Here is a 17,388-nt window from a genome sequence, read left to right as displayed (position 1 = left end):
ATGAGATACAGAAGTTCTGTTTCTTTTTCAAATGCTTAAATGCTTATCCTATATACCCTTCTAGTATATTCTTTCTTTTTACTTAACTACTCAAGATTATAGTTGATTTATCTTATGCTAGTTTCTTTTTTTTTTTTTTTTTTTTTTTTTTTTTTTTTGGTTTTTCGAGACAGGGTCTCTCTGTGTAGCCTTGGCTGTCTTAGACTCACTTTGTAGACCAGGCTGGCCTCGAACTCACAGCGATCTGCCTGTCTCTGCCTCCCAAGTGCTGGGATTAAAGGCATGCGCCACCACCGCCTGACATGCTACAGTTTCTTATCAAGCCATCGCCAAAGAATCTTAACAAAAATAAAGATCCCTATGATCTAGAGCAGAAAATGCTGATGTGCTTCCGAACTCATACTTTAATGTCCTTCCAAAGGAACTGAGTTGTAGCCCAAATATTACTCACCTCAATATTTGAAGCAGCCACCTTCACTTGCAGAGATTGCATTAGTAATAGCAATAAGACTTCAAGAGTGTGCCTCTACATGAGATTTCTGGACTCCTGTCCTTACCCAGAAGCTTTAGGCATAGTGACTTATAAGAGGTGAGGGTTTTCTCTTTCCCAGTAGCCACAATTCCCCCTTTTTACACATGAGACCAAGAAGAATAGATGCTTGAATGATCAGAGACAGGAAATCTGAAAATTTCCAGCCTAGACTACTCTAGTTTTTCTCAAATGAAGAAAGAGAAGAATGGGCACATCACATCACATGGAGTGCTACTACATTCTAGGTGAGTAGAAGCAGTGAGTTTATAAATGTCACACAGCCTTCTACTGCAAGGATGTCCTCGTCATTAAGACTGAGAAAGTCTGTTCTAATGCAGACTAAGCTATTCTGTGTGTGCTATGGGTTTCCATGGCCTTGACCCTTTACCAAAACCACCCACCATCTGGCACCATTCCTGGGGCTGTTGTAACCTATTTGAGTTGTACAGAAGACACCACTGAACACAGTGACACTGACAGGGAACTCTTGCAAAAAGAAAAGTTCACTTTTCTATTTGGACATCTTGGGTGGAGCTTCCTGTTTATACAGAACACTTGTAAATAGACTACTGTGGACTGGGGGAGTCTCTGGAAACAGTGTTAAGGAAGAGGACACAGAAGCCCTGTCCTCTTGTCCTTTCTTTCTACACCATGTGGAAGAACAGACAAGCTCTGCCATGTCTTATTTCAGTTCTTCTTGCCTTCCTGCCTTCTCCTTCTTCAACCTATGGAGATCTGTAAGTACCACATAGGTCCTCTTCCATAGAGCTCCTGCTCCAATAAAAAACCAATGATTTCCTTTGACAGTCCCTTATCCTATGAACCTCGCTAAATCCTGTTTGCTCTTTAGTTAACAAATAATTATTGTATATATGTTTTCCAACTTTGGTACTACTTGGTTCTATGTAATCTTTTCCTTTCCAGCTCTAAAGCAATCAGTGTTACTACACTGGGGTGTCATGTGATTTAGAATACCATTCCTTTTAGATACCAGCAGTATGCAAAATCCCAGTGATCAGAAACATTCTTATGTGTTGAAACTGTTTAACCACTTTCAAATTAAGCATTCAAATTGTTGGAACTCTGTGTTAGAAATCTGTAGCCTATAGTTTAACCTTGGTACTGGTAAGACTTTGGGCACAGCAGAACACTGTGTATGTTTGTGTCCTAAATTAACACTCTTGTTAGGATCAAAGACCTTGGATAAAACTTGCTATTTGGTGTCTAAAACATCCATATTATTAGAGTTAAATTGTTGAGTGACTTTTTGTTTTTGTGATTAGAAAAATATATTTAAAATGGTAAAAAATAAAAGCAATCTGGTGATATTTTTGCATAGTGTGATATTTCAGTGATGGGTTAGGTTGATTTCTAGTTGGAAACAAAATCGCTAATGCAGGAAAATGTAGAGAGTACTCTTACAAACAGCCTTTGGCACTTGCTCAAGTGTAACATGGGTAAATTATGCAACTCTGAACTTCATAGTCACATTATAAATCTTAGGTCAGAGAGCACCCAAAATTAAAAACAGGGTAGTGAGTTATTTTTGAAGAAATAAAGAATGGTAAAAAAAAGAACTATCCTGATACATGTTTTAAAAGAACAGTTATTCTTCCTCTATAATCATTAAAAGAAAATAAAAACCATCTAGAACTGGCTGTTTAGTGAAGGCACTACATGTCATTAAAACCTGACTTGGTAGATACCACTGCTGAAGCTGAATGGTTACCACTACAAAAATTGATAACCCTCTTGCCACTCTGCTGTCATGCTATCAACCTGCCATCTCAGGCAGTAGACAAGTGGATTACAATGATTATTGTGATGAAACTACATTCATGCACAATGAGATCTGTCATCATCTGGCCTGAACTCCTTCATTTCCAGGAAGTATATGGTGCTGGTCCCTTCCCAACTCCAAACTGAGACCCCTGAGAAAATCTGCCTCCATTTCTTCCATGTGAATAATACGGTGACTGTAAGCGCCTCCCTGCAATCCAGCCAGGAAAGCATAAACCTCTTCAATGGGCTTGTGGTTGACAAGGACATGTTCCACTGTGTTTCCTTCACTGTGAGTACTAGATACCTGTTTCAATTTGTTTTATGTATTGATGTACATGTTTGTGTGAATATGTATATATGATATACATACATATTTCAAAAAAGAATATTAATCAAGAAACATATCTGCGACTTCAAGACAATAGAAACTTAGAACTTGTACCCAATAAACAAATATCATAGATTTTCCCAATCCATAATGGGGAGAGGCAATTCCATCAAAATACTACCACCCAGGGGAAGGTGGGCTTTGACAGCTCATAGTACTTTCTGCTGGGGAATTACAAACTTTCAAATAGCTCTCCAGCTAATAAGAACCACATCTCCTATGTGTAATTTATATCCCAAGTAATTGCTTGGTTTCTTCAGGACCTATCTTCAAGATGTCATTCTTACCACCCTTAATATATTATCTCATAAGCCTACCACAACTAATATACTGTCTTTTCCTCTTCCTCAGTTTCAAAGTTAGAGTAATTTTTAATCAAGTTCATATTTACCCCATAAAAATACTGTGATTTTGTTGCTTACATTGGTGCATACATAAAATGTGTGGGTTTATTTTTTACTTTTTTTTCTGATACTTTTTCCCTTCCACATAACACTTAAACAGAAACTAATGGACCCTCCCACCTCCATCTCCTTCCTGTGATGTGGAAAGGGATAAAGTGAAACAGGAAATCTAAGAACTGCATAGGGTCAGGCAATGAAAGGTCTTATTTTCTTCTCATTCTCAGCTCCCTTGGGCTTCCCTTTCTGTGAAGAATGTGGATCTCTCTGTCGACATCCGAAGATATAATCGTGAATTAAACAAAAAGATGATTGTTCTAGTGAAGAACAGAGAAAATGTTGACTTTGTCCAGACAGACAAACCGATGTACAAGCCAGGACAGACAGGTATGAAGATCCATGATAGGCAAAGGAATTACGATGCCATCCCTGACCTGGCACAGAGAAGGCCTAGGTCTCGGGACCTCACTAGAACATTCTCCCTCTCTTTTTTCCCAGTCAAATTTCGGGTTATCTCTATGGATAAAAATCTACGCCCCCAGAATACATTGGTGAGTCTTTTACTCATGGGCATTGGTGGGTTCACCAAGATGAAATATTACTGCAATATTCTCATTTGCAGCCCCTTGCTAAGGTATGAATTGGTCCTGTTTTCTGTTATGCTCTTTTGCCTATTTATGCCACTTGCTGATTTGTCATTGGCCATTCTCTGTCTTCTGTATATGTGAAAAACCTTATTTCTCATTCTATTACTGGTAATTGTCTCAAGGTTTTCTTTATACTTCATGGAGTATTTATTGTACAGAACCTTTTAGTTTGATGATGTACTTCAGTCATTTCTTTTGTAGTTTCTGTTCATTTGTGCCATCCTTAAGAATTCCATTTCTAGCCTAATCAGGATATTCATCACATCATCTCTATTATCTTTATAACTTAGTGTTTAACATTTGGCTCCTTCGCTAAATAAACCTTTTAAGAATAAAATTGCATTTTACAGGCACTTGTCTTCTGCACCTAGACAAGTGATTGGTATCTAAGTTATTTACTCTCTATTATAAATAGGAGCTTCTCTGATGGAGGATGGGAGATGTTTTCATCTATAAGTACAAAGATAAACCAGTGACAGTTCGCTTCATACTATGTCTTGTAGCAGCATAATAATAATGGGTTACCCTGGGACCTATGACATGTCTAACCACAAGTCTGTGTCCCTATAATTATATCAAGTGTGGATTTCATCTTAAATTGATTGGTTACTTCCCTGGCATTTGTGCTACCATGACACCAGTGGGCATATCTTGTCAGGCCAGTGGTTCTCACAGTTGATACTGTTCACAGCTGGGTGAGACTGATGATTATTTTCCTCCTCTGCTAATGTGCATAGTACCTTCCAGATCTAAGAAAGCTAGTCAGTAGGGATGATTGTTCTAGTCAGTATCAGCTTGACTGTAGAATGTGAAAGCCTAAACTGTACACTAAAGGACATCCTCTCCTCCAAAAAAACCATAGATTACTGTATCAGAAAAGAAGTAAAAACTGTAAGAGCCTGAGGTGAATTCTGTAGGAAACAGAATAAATACAAGGAAACAGTCCTCTAAACACAGCATAGCAGCTCCACGGATGAACTTACAATTGTGTTAGCATGCACAGGCATGGATATGTTAAGCCAGGCCAAACCCTACCATGGAGAGGGGAGATGCACATGAAGGCACACCCTGAGGAGCTGTTGTTAACTGAAAGCTACTAGGAGAAAGTCAGTTGTCTTTAAGAGTATAGACCCTGGTAAGTCAATCATGCTCCAGTGGAAGTACACATATCCAAGAATATATGGGCAGCACAAATTGGAACTATTGACAGAGAAAGAGAAGGGGAGAAAAAGAGAGAGAGAGAGAGAGAGAGAGAGAGAGAGAGAGAGAGAGAGAGAGAGAGAGAGAGAGAGAGAGATCTGGTATAAGTTGTGGGAAGATATGAATAATATCATAAAACACTATACAAAGTTCTCAAAATACTAGTTAAAAATTACAGAAAACAGTAATCCACTTTTATTTAACTTGTCCTTTACAAATAACAAAGTATACTAGATGCTATCTGTTGGAGAGTCTAAAGATTCTATTTATTCCATTAATCTGTTGTGTAATTCTACCAAGTATCTTTTTTCTCTTTTCTACTATTTATTCTTCCTTTATACAAAACATCCAGATTGCAGCCTCCCCTCCCTCCACTTCTCCCAGTCTCCCCCGTAAACTCCCTTCTCCTCCACACCCATTTCCCTTCAGAAAAAAGAAGCCAACCCAGTGATATCAACTAAACATGGTATAACAAGATGCAATTACACTAGGCCCTTATATCAAGGCTGAGCAAGGCAACCCAATAGGAGGAAAAGGGTCTCAAGAACAAGCAAAAGAGTCCTAGATACACCCATTTCCACTGTTAGGAGTGCCTCATAATCCCAAGCTAAAAAACCACAGCGTGTATACGGAGGGCACACACAGGCCCCACCAGCCTCCATTATGGTCACTTCAGTCACTGAGGCCCTATGAATCCTGTTTAGTTGATAGTGGAGGTGGTGTTCTCCTGGTGCCCTTGACACCTCTGGCGTCCCCTATTCTGTGGGGTTCCCTGAGCTTTGCTTGTTGTTTGACACTGGGTTTCTATATATGTTCCTTTTGGCTGCTGGAGGAATCCTCTCTGATGATGACTGGGCTAGGTACTAATCCTATGAGGATAGCAGAATATCATTAGAAATAATTTTGATGACCCTTTTTTTTTTCAGTCCTATTTTTGTTCTACCCTTGGTCTCTGAGCCATCCAGCTTCTCATCCCTTACCATCCAGGCAGCATGAGGCACAGGCTTCCTCTCATGGCTTGGGCCTCAACATAGACTATTCATTGGTTGGCAACTCCCACAAGCTCTGAGTCACTATTGCCTCAGCACATCTTGTAGGGAGGACAGGTTTTAGGTTGAAGGTTTTGCAGCAGGGTTACTGTCCCAGTCCCACCAATGGGAGTCTTGCCTAGTAACAGATGATGGCCAGTTCAGACTTCAAATCCTTCATTATTAGGAGCCCTCACTAAGGTCACCCTCATAGATTTAAGGAAGTTTCCACTGTACTAGATTTCCACATCAACCCATGTATGGCCCCTTATTTCTGCTATCTCTCCCCATATTCTTTCTCTCCTTTCCTCCCTCCCTTGCCTGATCTCTCCAGTTTTCAACCTCACCCTTCCTGAGTCCACTGGCAAAAACTACTGTTTTCCCTTCAAATGGAGATCCATTCTTCCCCCTAAAGCTCTCCTTGTTATTTAGCCTCTCTGGGTCTGTAGACTGTAGTACGATTATCCTTTACTTTACAGCTAACATACACTGTGAGTACATATCATGTTTGTCTTTCTGGATCTGGATTTCCTCCCTGGGGATGACTTTTTCTAGTTCCATCCTACATCATATATATACACATGTGTATGGTTCTGTTGGGCAACCCTAATCACTTATCTCTGTAATCTTATGACACTGTAAAGTTTCCCATGTAGATTGTTGTCTTAATTAGGGTTTTAATGCTGTGATGAGACATTATGACCATGACAACTCTTGTACATATATAACATTTCACTGGGTCTGGTTTACAGTTTCAGAGGTTTAGTCCATTATCATTATGGCAAGAAGCATGGTGGGGTACAGGTAGACATGGTGCTGGAGAAGGAGCTGTGAGCTCTACATCTTGATCTGCCAGCAGAAGAGACTGTGTGCACACTGGACATAGCCTGAGCATTTGAGACCTCAAAGACCTGCCCTCAAAGTGACCCATTTCCTCCAACAAAACCACACTTACTCTGACAAGAATGCACTTCCTAATAGTGCCACTCTCTATGAGCCAAACATTCAAACACATGATTCTATGGGAGCCATTGCTATTAAAACCACCATAGTGATGACTCACTTTCTTGACTCATTTCCTAATATTTTGTGTGTCACTGTGTGTTACACATTCAACTGTATGCCCGTGTGTGTGTGTGTGTGTGTGTGTGTGTGTGTGTGTGTGTATGCTAGTCAGAAGACAATCTTAGGGTGTGAGTTTTGAGGTACCATACACCTTGGGCTCTGAGTCAGAGTCTCTCACTAGCCTGGACCTTGATGATCAGGCTAGGCTGCCTGGCCAGTGATCCACAAAAGCTGTCTTTCTTTGTTTCTCCAGCTAAGACTATAGCAGGAACTTGTATCTGCTTTTTATGTTGATTTTGCACATGAGAAACAAGTCCTTAAATTCCAGCAGCTAGCACATTACCAACTGCCTCTTCCTCCCGTCTTTCACCACCCAGTGTCATAATAGTCAAAGCCCTTTTGTTTTTATTTAGGGTAAATTCACTTCCATGAATTAATCCTTTCTTCAAAATTTCATCAACTTCCCCTGGAAGTTTTATATTGACTTTACTATCAGGTTTCAACACTACAATCAGTCTTGGAAATGTGACTGAGATATTAACACCATCTATTGATTTGGTGGGTGTGAATCATTTAATAACAAATGTTTCTGCCTAGTACACATAATATCTACCCATTAGTTTAGATTTCCTTTTATAAGTTTCCTAATTACAATGTTCATGTTCGGCCTACTGGATTTCTTCGTTGACTTATTCCTCAAACCATAGCTTTCATCAATGAATTGAGTTTATAGAATTTATAATTTGTTGTGTTCATTTTCAATGCAATTAAGATTTTTCTATGTATTTCATTATTTTTTTTCCGTGTCGATCGGGCTGAGTTCCTTAGTCACAATGACTTATCTTCAAATCCAATAGCTTTTGAGTGTTGGATATAAAGTGATCTTGCTACTACTATGTAGGGTTCATTTTTCTCCCAATTAGAGAATTAAAAGGCAAGGAAAACCTTGAACACAGTGAGCAGAGTCAGCCATGGAAGAAAGGCTTTCATTAGAGGTGAGGAAATACACAGAGCGGGCACATGGGAGAGAAGACCCTCTACAGAGGGAGTCTGGGAGTCCTGTCTTTTTCTAGAGGCTGGGTGGGGTTTTTAAGGATCTTTGAGAGGTCTTTCTTCTTAATATATGGTTGATGATGTTCAACAAAGACCAAGACTTTAGGGTAAAGTTGTCCTTGTCTTGGTCTTGCACATGTGAGATCGGCTCACTGCAGATATTGTCCCCAGTACTAAGAGGTAGAGCCTTTAGGTCTTTGTCTCAGATCAGGAGTGTGAAGGAGGAGCCAAAATTCCACCATTTTAATTATCTTTTTGTGGCATCTCGTTCTGTCTACTCACCAGGCATTGGTTTAATTTTTAGTTTCTTACTCTGATAGTAACAATCTTGCTTCTTCACTCACAGTTCTTTGCTGGCCATATAGGCCAGAGCCTCCAGGAAGATATCAAAAGATAGCACATGTAGGACTTTTGTAAAAATTTCTTACTTCTCAAATTTGATACTTTGCAGTGTCAATTGACTTTTTTTAAAGAGAGGATTTTACTATGTAATTCTTGCTGGCCTGGAATTCTCTATGTAGACCAGGCTGGCCTTGAGTTCATAAAGCTCCACCTGCCTCTGCCTCCTGATTGCTGGTATTAAAGCATGCGCCAAATAAATTAATAAAAAATATTTTAAAAAATAAAACATGTGCCACCACCATGCCTGTCTGGATCAAGTACTGAAGCAATGGTTTTAAAGAGCAATGTTTTAGTCAACAAGTATGTCCTTTTTGTTTTTTTTTTTCTTGCCTCATCTTGATCGAATAAAATTCAAACTGTAGCTTGTACAGTCTTCCACTTCATCACTACTAAGATGTGAGGGTGAGACAAGAAAGAGAAGAAGGCATTGGTCCTAAGTGCCAAATTGTTCCAAAGGTCAAGAAATAAGACACACAAAGAAAGATCAGCAGAAAACGGAGAAGGACTACTGTCTTGGTATCAGGTCACACTAAAACGAGTGTCTTAACATAGGCGTTTTAAATAGGTTTACAAAGCAGTAAGTGTCCACATGGCTTTTTCATAGATCCTTAGTTTTCATTGTCTCTCTCACATTCCCCTCCCATCTCTCCCATCCCACACACTCATTCCTGCTTAAACTTTCTGCCCCTCAAAGTGCACCTGTGCTCTGATTACATCTATGTCACTCTATGTCCCCTGCCTTGAGGGATTTTCCAACCCAGTGGCCTTCTGCTAGTTTCCTTGTCTCTCAAGTACTCCAGGTTAAACATGTAATTCTAAATATTTAGAGTGAGTAAACACATATGAGACAGAACATATAGCAATTGTCTTTCTGAGCCTGGCTTACCATTGTAATTTTTTAGAGTTTTTTGTGATTTCATTTTTTATAGCTGAATAAAACTTCATGGTGTACATGTGTACCATGTTTTCATCAGCCATTTTCATGACTCATCTTTCTATACTTTCAGAAATGAGTTCTACATCACTAAAATTCCCTTACATCAGTCAGTGTTTGCTCCATTATAAACAACTAGAAAGAGCTGCCTTTTTCTCCTTTTTGTTTTTGTTTGTTCTTTGATGCAAGGTTTCTCTGTATATCCATGACTGTCCTGGACTTGTTTTGTAGATGAGGCTGGCCTAGAAGTCACAGAGATCCACATGCCTCTGGCTTTTTGAGTGCTAGGATTAAAGGTGTGCACCATTGTGCTCTGCTAAAGCTTTCTTCTTCTTCTTCTTCTTCTTCTTCTTCTTCTTCTTCTTCTTCTTCTTCTTCTTCTTCTTCTTCTTCTTCTTCTTTTCCAGACAGGGTTTCCCTGTATGTTTTTAGATGTCCTGGACTTGTTTTGTAGACCAAGCTGGCCTCAATCTCACTGAGATCTACCTGCCTCTGCTTTCCCAAGGGCTGGTATTACAGGCTTGCACCACCACATGCGGCTATGGCTGTCTTCTCTAAGCTTGTGCTCGCCTAAAACGACTTTGCCTCTTCAGACACCTCAGTTACTACAGAACCTTTAATGACCTTGCCATTGTCTGTCTTTACTGTATAGACTTCATCTAACCAACCAGAAACGTGTTGCCTGCAATACTCCTGAACATGCAGCTCTTGCCTTAGTCAGCAGCAATTCTCCTCTGAAGCAAGAGCAGCTATTGAGCCCTTTTCTTCTTGATATTTCTCAGACAGGAGTCAGGCTAGAGTTTGCTCTGTTGAACTGTGTTCAGGAGGTGTATATTGACTACACATGCTAATCTCTTTGTAGCTCAATAGACAAAAAATGGAAAGCCAGTGCCTTGCCCAGGACACTCCAAAGTTATACATTGTGAATGGATATATTTTAAATGAATAACCCTATTTCACACTACGATTATACCTGATCTGAACAACAAATTTCTGTAATCTCCACACTGTGAAAGCCCAGGGTGTGTCTGAAAGCAGAACAGAGAAATCGTACTGATAATGTCCCACAGTTTCATTTCCCCAAGGAGTGTTTCATGTGACTCAAATAATTCTAGAACATACACTTAAAATGTCTCCATGGTAGTTAGTTGGTTTTATATTAACTTTCTTACTAGATATTGAGTTCACCAAATTCTGGCTGAAACTCATGTCCTAAAGCCCATTCAATAAATCTATTGAATTTGTTGTATGTGTGAAATTTCTAAACCGGTGGTTTTCAACCTTCCTAATGCTGTGGCTGTTTAATATAATCCCTCATGTTGTTGTGACCCCAACCATAAAATTTTTTTGTTGCTACTTCAATACTGTAACTTTGCTACTGATATGAATCATAACGTAAATATTTTGCAGGCAGGTGACACCCTGTTCTAAACTAACATTGTTTTTCCTTTCATTTCAGTTTCCTCTGGCTTACATTGAGGTAAGAAACTTAAATGTTTCATATTTAGAGAGAAATCAATCCACTGGAAGTAACTTGATATTGGAATGTTGTAGTATGGGTCAGTAGCCTTCTGCCATTCAAGATAACTGGTTTATTATATCCCACATTATCTTTATTTTTCCTTTCCCCAATAGAATACTAGCAAGCTCCCAAATACTTCCATCATGAGCACATTGCCACCATGAGATGTGTTGTACTTAGAACTTTAATGACTAAGACAATTTACAACCTGGTTCACAGGATCCAAAGATGAACCGAATTATGCAGTGGCGGGATATCAACACAGAACACGGGTTCAAGCAACTGTCTTTCAGCCTGTCATCAGAGCCCATCCAGGGCTCCTACAAGATAGTGATACTAAACCAATCAGGAGAGAAGAAACAGCACCCCTTCACCGTGGAGGAATTTGGTAGGGATCAGGAAGACTGGAGAGGGAAAGCGGATGCCATGAGTTTCCAGTTACCATGGGATGAGTGCTTTTGAATAAATTGAGTTCCAAATATGTAAGGCTGGGTTTCATCTAACTCTAGCAACATGGAGCTTCTAGAAAGTTCTGGGGTTTTCAGAAGCAAATACTTTGGATTTCCTACTTAAGTAGATATCTCTGTGATGTGCAAGAACTGACATAATCTGTAGTCATTCAACATTCTAAGTTTAGTCGGGAAGAGGGGTTACCTGAATAATGTGAAATCACCATTTCTGTGCATAGACTGGTCATTTAGGCAACTAGGAAAGTCATTTCCCTGAATTTCTCCTCTCTCTTCCAATAGTGCTTCCCAAATTTGAAGTTCGAGTCAAGGTCCCAAAGGCCATCTCTATAAAGGATGGAAAAATGAATGTGACTGTGTGTGGAGTGTGAGTTATCTGGTTTTTGTTCTTCTATCCTTAAGAATGAACTTGGACCCAGAAATGCCTCATTGTAGACCATGTAGAAATATGAAGGCCCTGCCCTACCCTCTAGAATGTTCCCCTCTGGTGCTCGTCTCTTCTTCCTCGCCCTTACTGCTCTGTATCAATTCCTGCTCACTTGAATAAGTTGCTGATGTTAAGTCTGATGACACCAATGATAAGATCAATTGTGTGAGGTGGTGAAGAGTCCCTCTCTTTGGAGACATGAAGGTGCCTAATAAGTTCCACTGACCCATGTAAGGAGAATCCAAGCATTGAATTGTGGCATCTTGTTGACCTATTATGGGTTGACAGAAAGAACAGAGAAACAAGAGCTCCCAATCTCACTCCAGCTCCAGCTACTACTGCCCAAGTTTAACTGATAAACAGCATGGTTTTTCTATGTGCATTTCTGTACCTGATAATTAAGGATCTTGCACTACAGGAAGTAGAATTGCCACTTAAGTCTGTAGTCAGCATAAGTCAAACCACACTAGAGAAATTTGAAAATCTGTCCGAATCGAACAGAAGAGACACACCTTAGCTTACATTTGCTTGTCATTAAAAAAAATAATAAACATGCTTAAAAAGGAACATGGCAAGAAAGAAGACAAAAGATTGAGGAGCTGCATAAAACAGCTCTGAGTCATTCTCCCATGCTCCCCATTCGTCTCAGCTGAATAGAAGCACCCTCACTGACTAGCTGAGGGTCGTGATTTGGTTAGTCACTTTTTTCAGAACCACAAAAGTGATAAATGCGTGTCTCCTGTAGGTTCTTGGCAGGACTAAATCCTTAATATATACTTAAAAAGTATCAGATGGTAATAATGGGCCATATGTGCTGTCACTATGACACTAGACATAGTCAATCTGTTACAAGTTGGCAGTAAGGACTATGGGTGGGAAGATGGTGGGTCTCTGCTTTACAAAGACCCCTGGTCTGTGTGAACTTGTGTTCTGACAGATATACCTATGGGAAGCCTGTCCCAGGACATGTAAACATAAGCATATGCCATAAAAATCAGTACTTCAGCTTAGAGGAAGAGAATGAATGCAAAGAAGTTAATTACCAGGTAAGCAAAAACTGTTCAAAGTCCTGTTTTTAATACCCAGGGTTAACTATCACAGAAATACAGACAGCAAAGTTGCAAGAAATGCATCCTCAGATATTGAAAGAGGATGTTCAGGGCCTTGGCGTGTAGTTCAGTGATGAAACACTAGCCAGGCATGTGTGCAAGCTCCAGGACCCCCTCACTAAGAAAAGGCATAGTCCTGGGGCCTACTAGTATTAAAAGGGTGTTCCAACAACTTTACTTGGCCACCACATTCATTTTTTGTATATAGTCATTGTACAAAATAGTAGGATTATGGCATATTCACATGGAGTATCATGTATTTTAACCATACTTCCCTGTCCCATTGCCATCTCTGCTGTCTTGTGTCCCTGCTCCTGTGTGTCCTTCTCCTCTTCCTATATAGGCTCCACTACTTTCATGCCTTGCAGACTATTCTTTGGATGTATATTTTAATTAGCACATATAAAACAATAGGCTTCTTTACAGTATATTCACTCACGTGTATTACATACTTGATTACTTCCTTCATTACCTACCCTATTCCCTCCACCCCTCCTCCTGCCAGACCCTTCCTCTTCCCAAATGGAACAACTTCTATTCTGCTGTCTTTCTTGTTTTGTTTTGTTTCATCCTCACATATGACAGAAGACATGCACTGTCATGTCCATGAGTCTGGTACAGCTTGTGAAAGGTGATGAGCTTCATGCCATACTGTTCTCTTCTTCAGTTTTGAGTATCCACTCATCTGTTGATGGGCTCACTTGTATGTGAATTATGTAAATTACAAGCATGTATATGAATGCATTTTGGTATGCTGGTAAAGCTTCCTTTTATGTATTCCTGAGAACTGCTCATGTGGTCTTTTGACCTTTCATTTTCTGAGGTGCTTCTACACCAGGTTGTAGTTCACCCACAGCATATGAAGTGCACAGGGTGTGAGGTCCTCTCCTCACAGGCAAGTGTTAGGGAATCCAGGAATGTTGAACATGTGGGGTTGTCTCCTCAATGGAAGAGATGTATACCTCTTTCCACCCAAAAAGCTGGGAATAGATATAGTTTATGACCTGGTGACCTATATCTGTAGGGTCAGGCCACGCCTGAGTCTATACCATACTCATCGTTTCTAGATCTTTCTCTTGAGCACTTTTTGTCAGTCAATAAAACTCTTCCTTACGGGAGATATCACTTGTACTTTACAACAGTTTGGGTGACCTCTGTGCTATCTGTAGAGACAGGCTACTCCTGACTCTCACAGACTTTTATGTTTATCTCAGTCATTCTCAGCAGCCATTGATTACCTGTAGTTCTTGATCTAGGAGTGGGGCTTTGTAGAATTTCCCCCTTTCACCACACCAGCAGGTTAACTGGTTTTTACCACTCTCTAAGTCTTGTTCAGGCAACCACATTGCTGAGAATTACATGGGTGTCTTTTTCCTGTTGTGTCTGAAAGGCACTGTTTTTCCTACAGGCATTCTGGTCTTTTACAGTCTTTCTGATCATTGTTTCATGGTTCTCCCTGATCCTTTGATGTACCAGTTATGTTGAAGATGTATCTATTGGAGTTGAGTCTCCCCGCACTCTCTTCCTCCCTTCCTCCTTTCCTCCTTTTCTCACACCCTCCCTCCTCTCTTGGTTAATTGTGCCAAAGGTCTCTTGATCCTCTCTTCTTAAATAACCTTCTCTTAGACTCACTGATTTTTGTATTCTTTATTTCTGTTTCTAATTTCTGTTCTGGTTTTTTATTATTCATTCCAATCTGTTAATGTTGTTTAGTTTGATCTTTCTTTTTTTTAATTCCTTGATTTGTATCCTTAAGTCATTTTTTCTGTCATTTTTTTTCTTTTTATCAGCACTCAGAACTATAAATGTTCCTTTTGGGACAGCTTTGAATGTGATCCAGAGGTTTTGTGGTATTATGTTTTCATTTTCATTTAACTACAGTATTTTTAATTTTTTCTTTCTTGAGTTCTTCTTTGATTAGTTTTTATTCAGTAGTGTGTTGTTTAATTTCTGTGAATTTATGTAATTTCTAGAAATTATTTTGCTATTGATTTTAAACTTTCTTGTATTGTGGTCAGATTAGGACACACTAGGTTATTTCAATTTTTCTGTATTTATTCAGTTTTGCTTTGTATCTCACTAATTGGTCTATTTTAGAGAAACTTCCTTTCACTGCCTCAAAGAATAAATATTTGTCGGTGATTAGGTGGTATCTTATAGATATCTGTTAGGTCCATTTGATATATGGTGTCATTTAAGTCTGGCGATTCTGTATTTAATTTTTGTACAGATGCCTTATTGAAGAAATTAAGGAACAGAAACCAACTATAATTACTGAGTTTCATCTGTATCTTGAAGTCTAGTGATATGCTTTTTATGAAAGTATGTGTACTAGAGTTTGGTTCATATATGTTTTTAATTGAAGTGTCTTCTCAGTTAATTGTTCCCTTAATCAGAATAAAGTGCTCTTTTTATCTCATCTGATTAATATTTGTTTTAAATTAACTTTGTCAGATTTAGGAATAGCAATGCCTGCTTGCTATTTGGTCATTTTCTTTTAATACTCTTTTTCATCCTTTTATTCAAAGGTGCTACATATCTTTAAAGATAAAATGAGTTTCCTGTAAACAACAAAAAGACTGATTTTGTTTCTTAACACATTCAACTCTCCTATCTTTTTGATTGGCAAGATGAGGACATTAATATTTAATGTTATCATTGAAAGGTGTATGTTGATTGCTGTCATTTTGTTGTTCTTGTTGCTACTTGTGTTTAATCCTATTTTATGTCTTAGTAAGTGCAGCTTCATTGATTTGTTTTAATGTAGCCTCTTAGCTATGCTTGTTCTCCTCTTCAGTCCAAAGTATTGTTTTTAGAATTCTCTATGGGACTGGTTTGTTAGACGTGAATACTTTTAGCCTATTTATAGCCTTGCGGTCTTGTCAGTTTTAAGAACTTTTGGGACCTTGTGAGTTATTTACATTCTGAGCCTTATAAGTCTTGTATGTGTCCTGAGTCTTACTGAGACTCCTTCCATATGGTATATTTAAGTCAAGTAAAATTTCTATACAACACTTTGAAAGTTATTTTTTGCCCAGATGATCAATCAATGAGTGTGTAGTACTAAAGTCACCCATTATTATTCATCTAGACCTATCTGTCCTCTGCTTCCTAGTGTTTCTTCTATGGAATTGTCTGCATTAACAAGGTTACTCAGTATTCTTTTTATTGTTTATTCCTTTCACTAATAGGTAGTGACTTTTTGTTTTCCTGCAACTGATTTTGGACTGGTCTATTTTATCAAATATTAGAATTGATACTCCTGCCTTTTCTCACCTTGAATTTTCTTGATCTGTATCTTTCTATCCTTTAATTTTTTGGGGGGCGTTTGGTGGAGGGGTGTTTAATCCAACTAGCTAGCCTGCGCTTCTTATTAAAGACTTAAAATCACATATATTTAGGGTTGTTATTGATAATTATTTGCTTATTCCTATTACTTTATTGGATGTTCCAATACTATTTATCTAAGTATCTTAGTAACATAAAAATACTGATACTAATGCTAATAACAAATACTAATTAAAGATAGTAATAATATAAGCTGAGTCTCATATTTGTGATCAGATCTCCATGCTGTACAACACTAAAGATTCATTTTTCTGAAAGAAATCTTCACATGCAGGTTTGTGTTGAGCATCAATCTGAGCAGTGCACCCTATCACCTTGTTTTTATCTTGCATATCAGCTAGACAACAAAGGCTGCATCACACAAGAAGAAAACATTATGATGTTCAACCTAAGTAAACCATATATTCGAGCCCAGCATTTTCATGTGAATGCAAAGGTTGTTGAAGAAGGGACAGGTATGTGAGTAACCTGAAAATATGGAAAATGAAATTGTGAAAATTGACTCCTGTTTACATGAAGATGGTGGTATAAAGGATGTAGAAAAGGGGTGTAGAATGCAAGCAGTTATCTAACTGTCTTTCAATGTCATTGCTAATTTCTTTTTCAGGATTGGAGTTCAGTGGATCTGGAACAACGAAAATTGAAAAAATCATAACCAAACTCATATTTGTGAAAGCAGAGTCACACTTTAGACACGGGATTCCCTTTCATGTGAAAGTAAAGTACTCTTTGGTTCATAGATGCTCTCGAGCTGTACGGTGATTCCTCACCCTGGGCCATTCTGCTCAATGTTAACCTTGCCTGACATCATTGGTTGCCAAAGGAGAAGTGTAGCTGATTGGTAGAGCTTGTCCTTCACATGCTTGAGTGCATGATTTCTATTCCTAGAACTAAACTCAAGACTTAGAAAGGCCATCAAGAATCATGAATCTAAAACATAAGTAGCATATTTTTATTTATAACTACTGTACTTGAAAACCATAAACCCCAAAGTGTCACTATGGTTTAATGATAAATTCATAATAAATACATGCTAGTAGCCTCAGGGCCCCAACAAGTATCTTGTGATGAGTCTGAGCACCT

The 17,388-nt window shown here is 38.8% G+C and overlaps 1 protein-coding gene across 2 annotated transcripts in view; it reads left to right on the top strand.

Moving 5' to 3' along the window:
• The first annotated feature begins 1,120 nt into the window (after positions 1 to 1,120).
• Positions 1,121 to 17,388, top strand: part of LOC311588229 (murinoglobulin-2-like) — a 49,660-nt gene continuing 33,392 nt past the window's right edge. For both annotated transcript variants that reach the window (XM_084765710.1, XM_084765709.1), the window contains exons 1-10: positions 1,121 to 1,269; positions 2,420 to 2,603; positions 3,331 to 3,490; positions 3,602 to 3,654; positions 10,892 to 10,912; positions 11,174 to 11,342; positions 11,704 to 11,788; positions 12,786 to 12,894; positions 16,643 to 16,760; positions 16,913 to 17,022. In XM_084765710.1, the coding sequence (XP_084621836.1) occupies positions 1,184 to 1,269; positions 2,420 to 2,603; positions 3,331 to 3,490; positions 3,602 to 3,654; positions 10,892 to 10,912; positions 11,174 to 11,342; positions 11,704 to 11,788; positions 12,786 to 12,894; positions 16,643 to 16,760; positions 16,913 to 17,022 (1,095 nt within the window). In that variant the 5' untranslated portion in view covers positions 1,121 to 1,183. The remainder of the gene's footprint in view (positions 1,270 to 2,419; positions 2,604 to 3,330; positions 3,491 to 3,601; positions 3,655 to 10,891; positions 10,913 to 11,173; positions 11,343 to 11,703; positions 11,789 to 12,785; positions 12,895 to 16,642; positions 16,761 to 16,912; positions 17,023 to 17,388) is intronic.

This window comes from Acomys minous, assembly GCF_964271855.1.
Source record: "Acomys minous genome assembly, chromosome: 17".
Taxonomy (NCBI): Eukaryota; Metazoa; Chordata; class Mammalia; order Rodentia; family Muridae; genus Acomys; species Acomys minous.
The sequence above is the reverse complement of the archived record's forward strand: the minus strand, read 5'-3'. Positions and strand labels throughout refer to the sequence as shown.